We start from the raw sequence: 523 nt of genomic DNA on the forward strand, positions 1-523 counted from the left end.
TGCAGGAACTATAAGTGCACTCTTTTTTATAAAAAAAAGTCATGTTTAATGGTTTCTTGAAAATAAATTGACTTCCAAGGATTTCTATTTTAAAATTCTGTTCTGAAATCTTTCATATGTAAATGCAATAATGACTATAGTATTTTTGTACATCTAAAAAATACTAAGTAAACTGATGAGTGCTACTACTACTTTTGCCCTTGATATATAAAAGGTGGAAAATTTACAATTCACCTGAGGAATCAGAAATTCATCTAAATACAATTTAATAATATAGATAAATTTGAATAATATCAAAGAAAAATTTTGAATACCATCAGTGGCTAGTTGTATTTGAAAGGCGCAACCAGGATCACTAGCATCCTCTGCTTCGCAAGTAACATTTCCAAACTGGTCGACTGCCAAGTAACGATCTAAATGAGACCGAAGGTAAACTTGCTGTTCACTACCCTCTAGTGTCCACAACTGCTTTTTCTTTAAACTTGAGCCATTTGCATTAATTTTAAATCCAAAAGTTTCAGCT

At 31.2% G+C, this 523-nt stretch overlaps 1 protein-coding gene across 1 annotated transcript in view; it reads right to left on the bottom strand.

The window, feature by feature from the left end:
* LOC108571080 (protein singed) overlaps window positions 1-523 on the bottom strand; it is a 12,037-nt gene that overhangs the window by 8,517 nt on the left and 2,997 nt on the right. Inside the window, exon 2 of the mRNA XM_017933051.1 lies at window positions 315-521. Coding sequence (XP_017788540.1) covers window positions 315-521 — 207 coding nt within the window. The remainder of the gene's footprint in view (window positions 1-314; window positions 522-523) is intronic.

Source organism: Habropoda laboriosa, unplaced genomic scaffold (assembly GCF_001263275.1).
Source record: "Habropoda laboriosa isolate 0110345459 unplaced genomic scaffold, ASM126327v1 scaffold106, whole genome shotgun sequence".
Lineage (NCBI taxonomy): Eukaryota > Metazoa > Arthropoda > Insecta > Hymenoptera > Apidae > Habropoda > Habropoda laboriosa.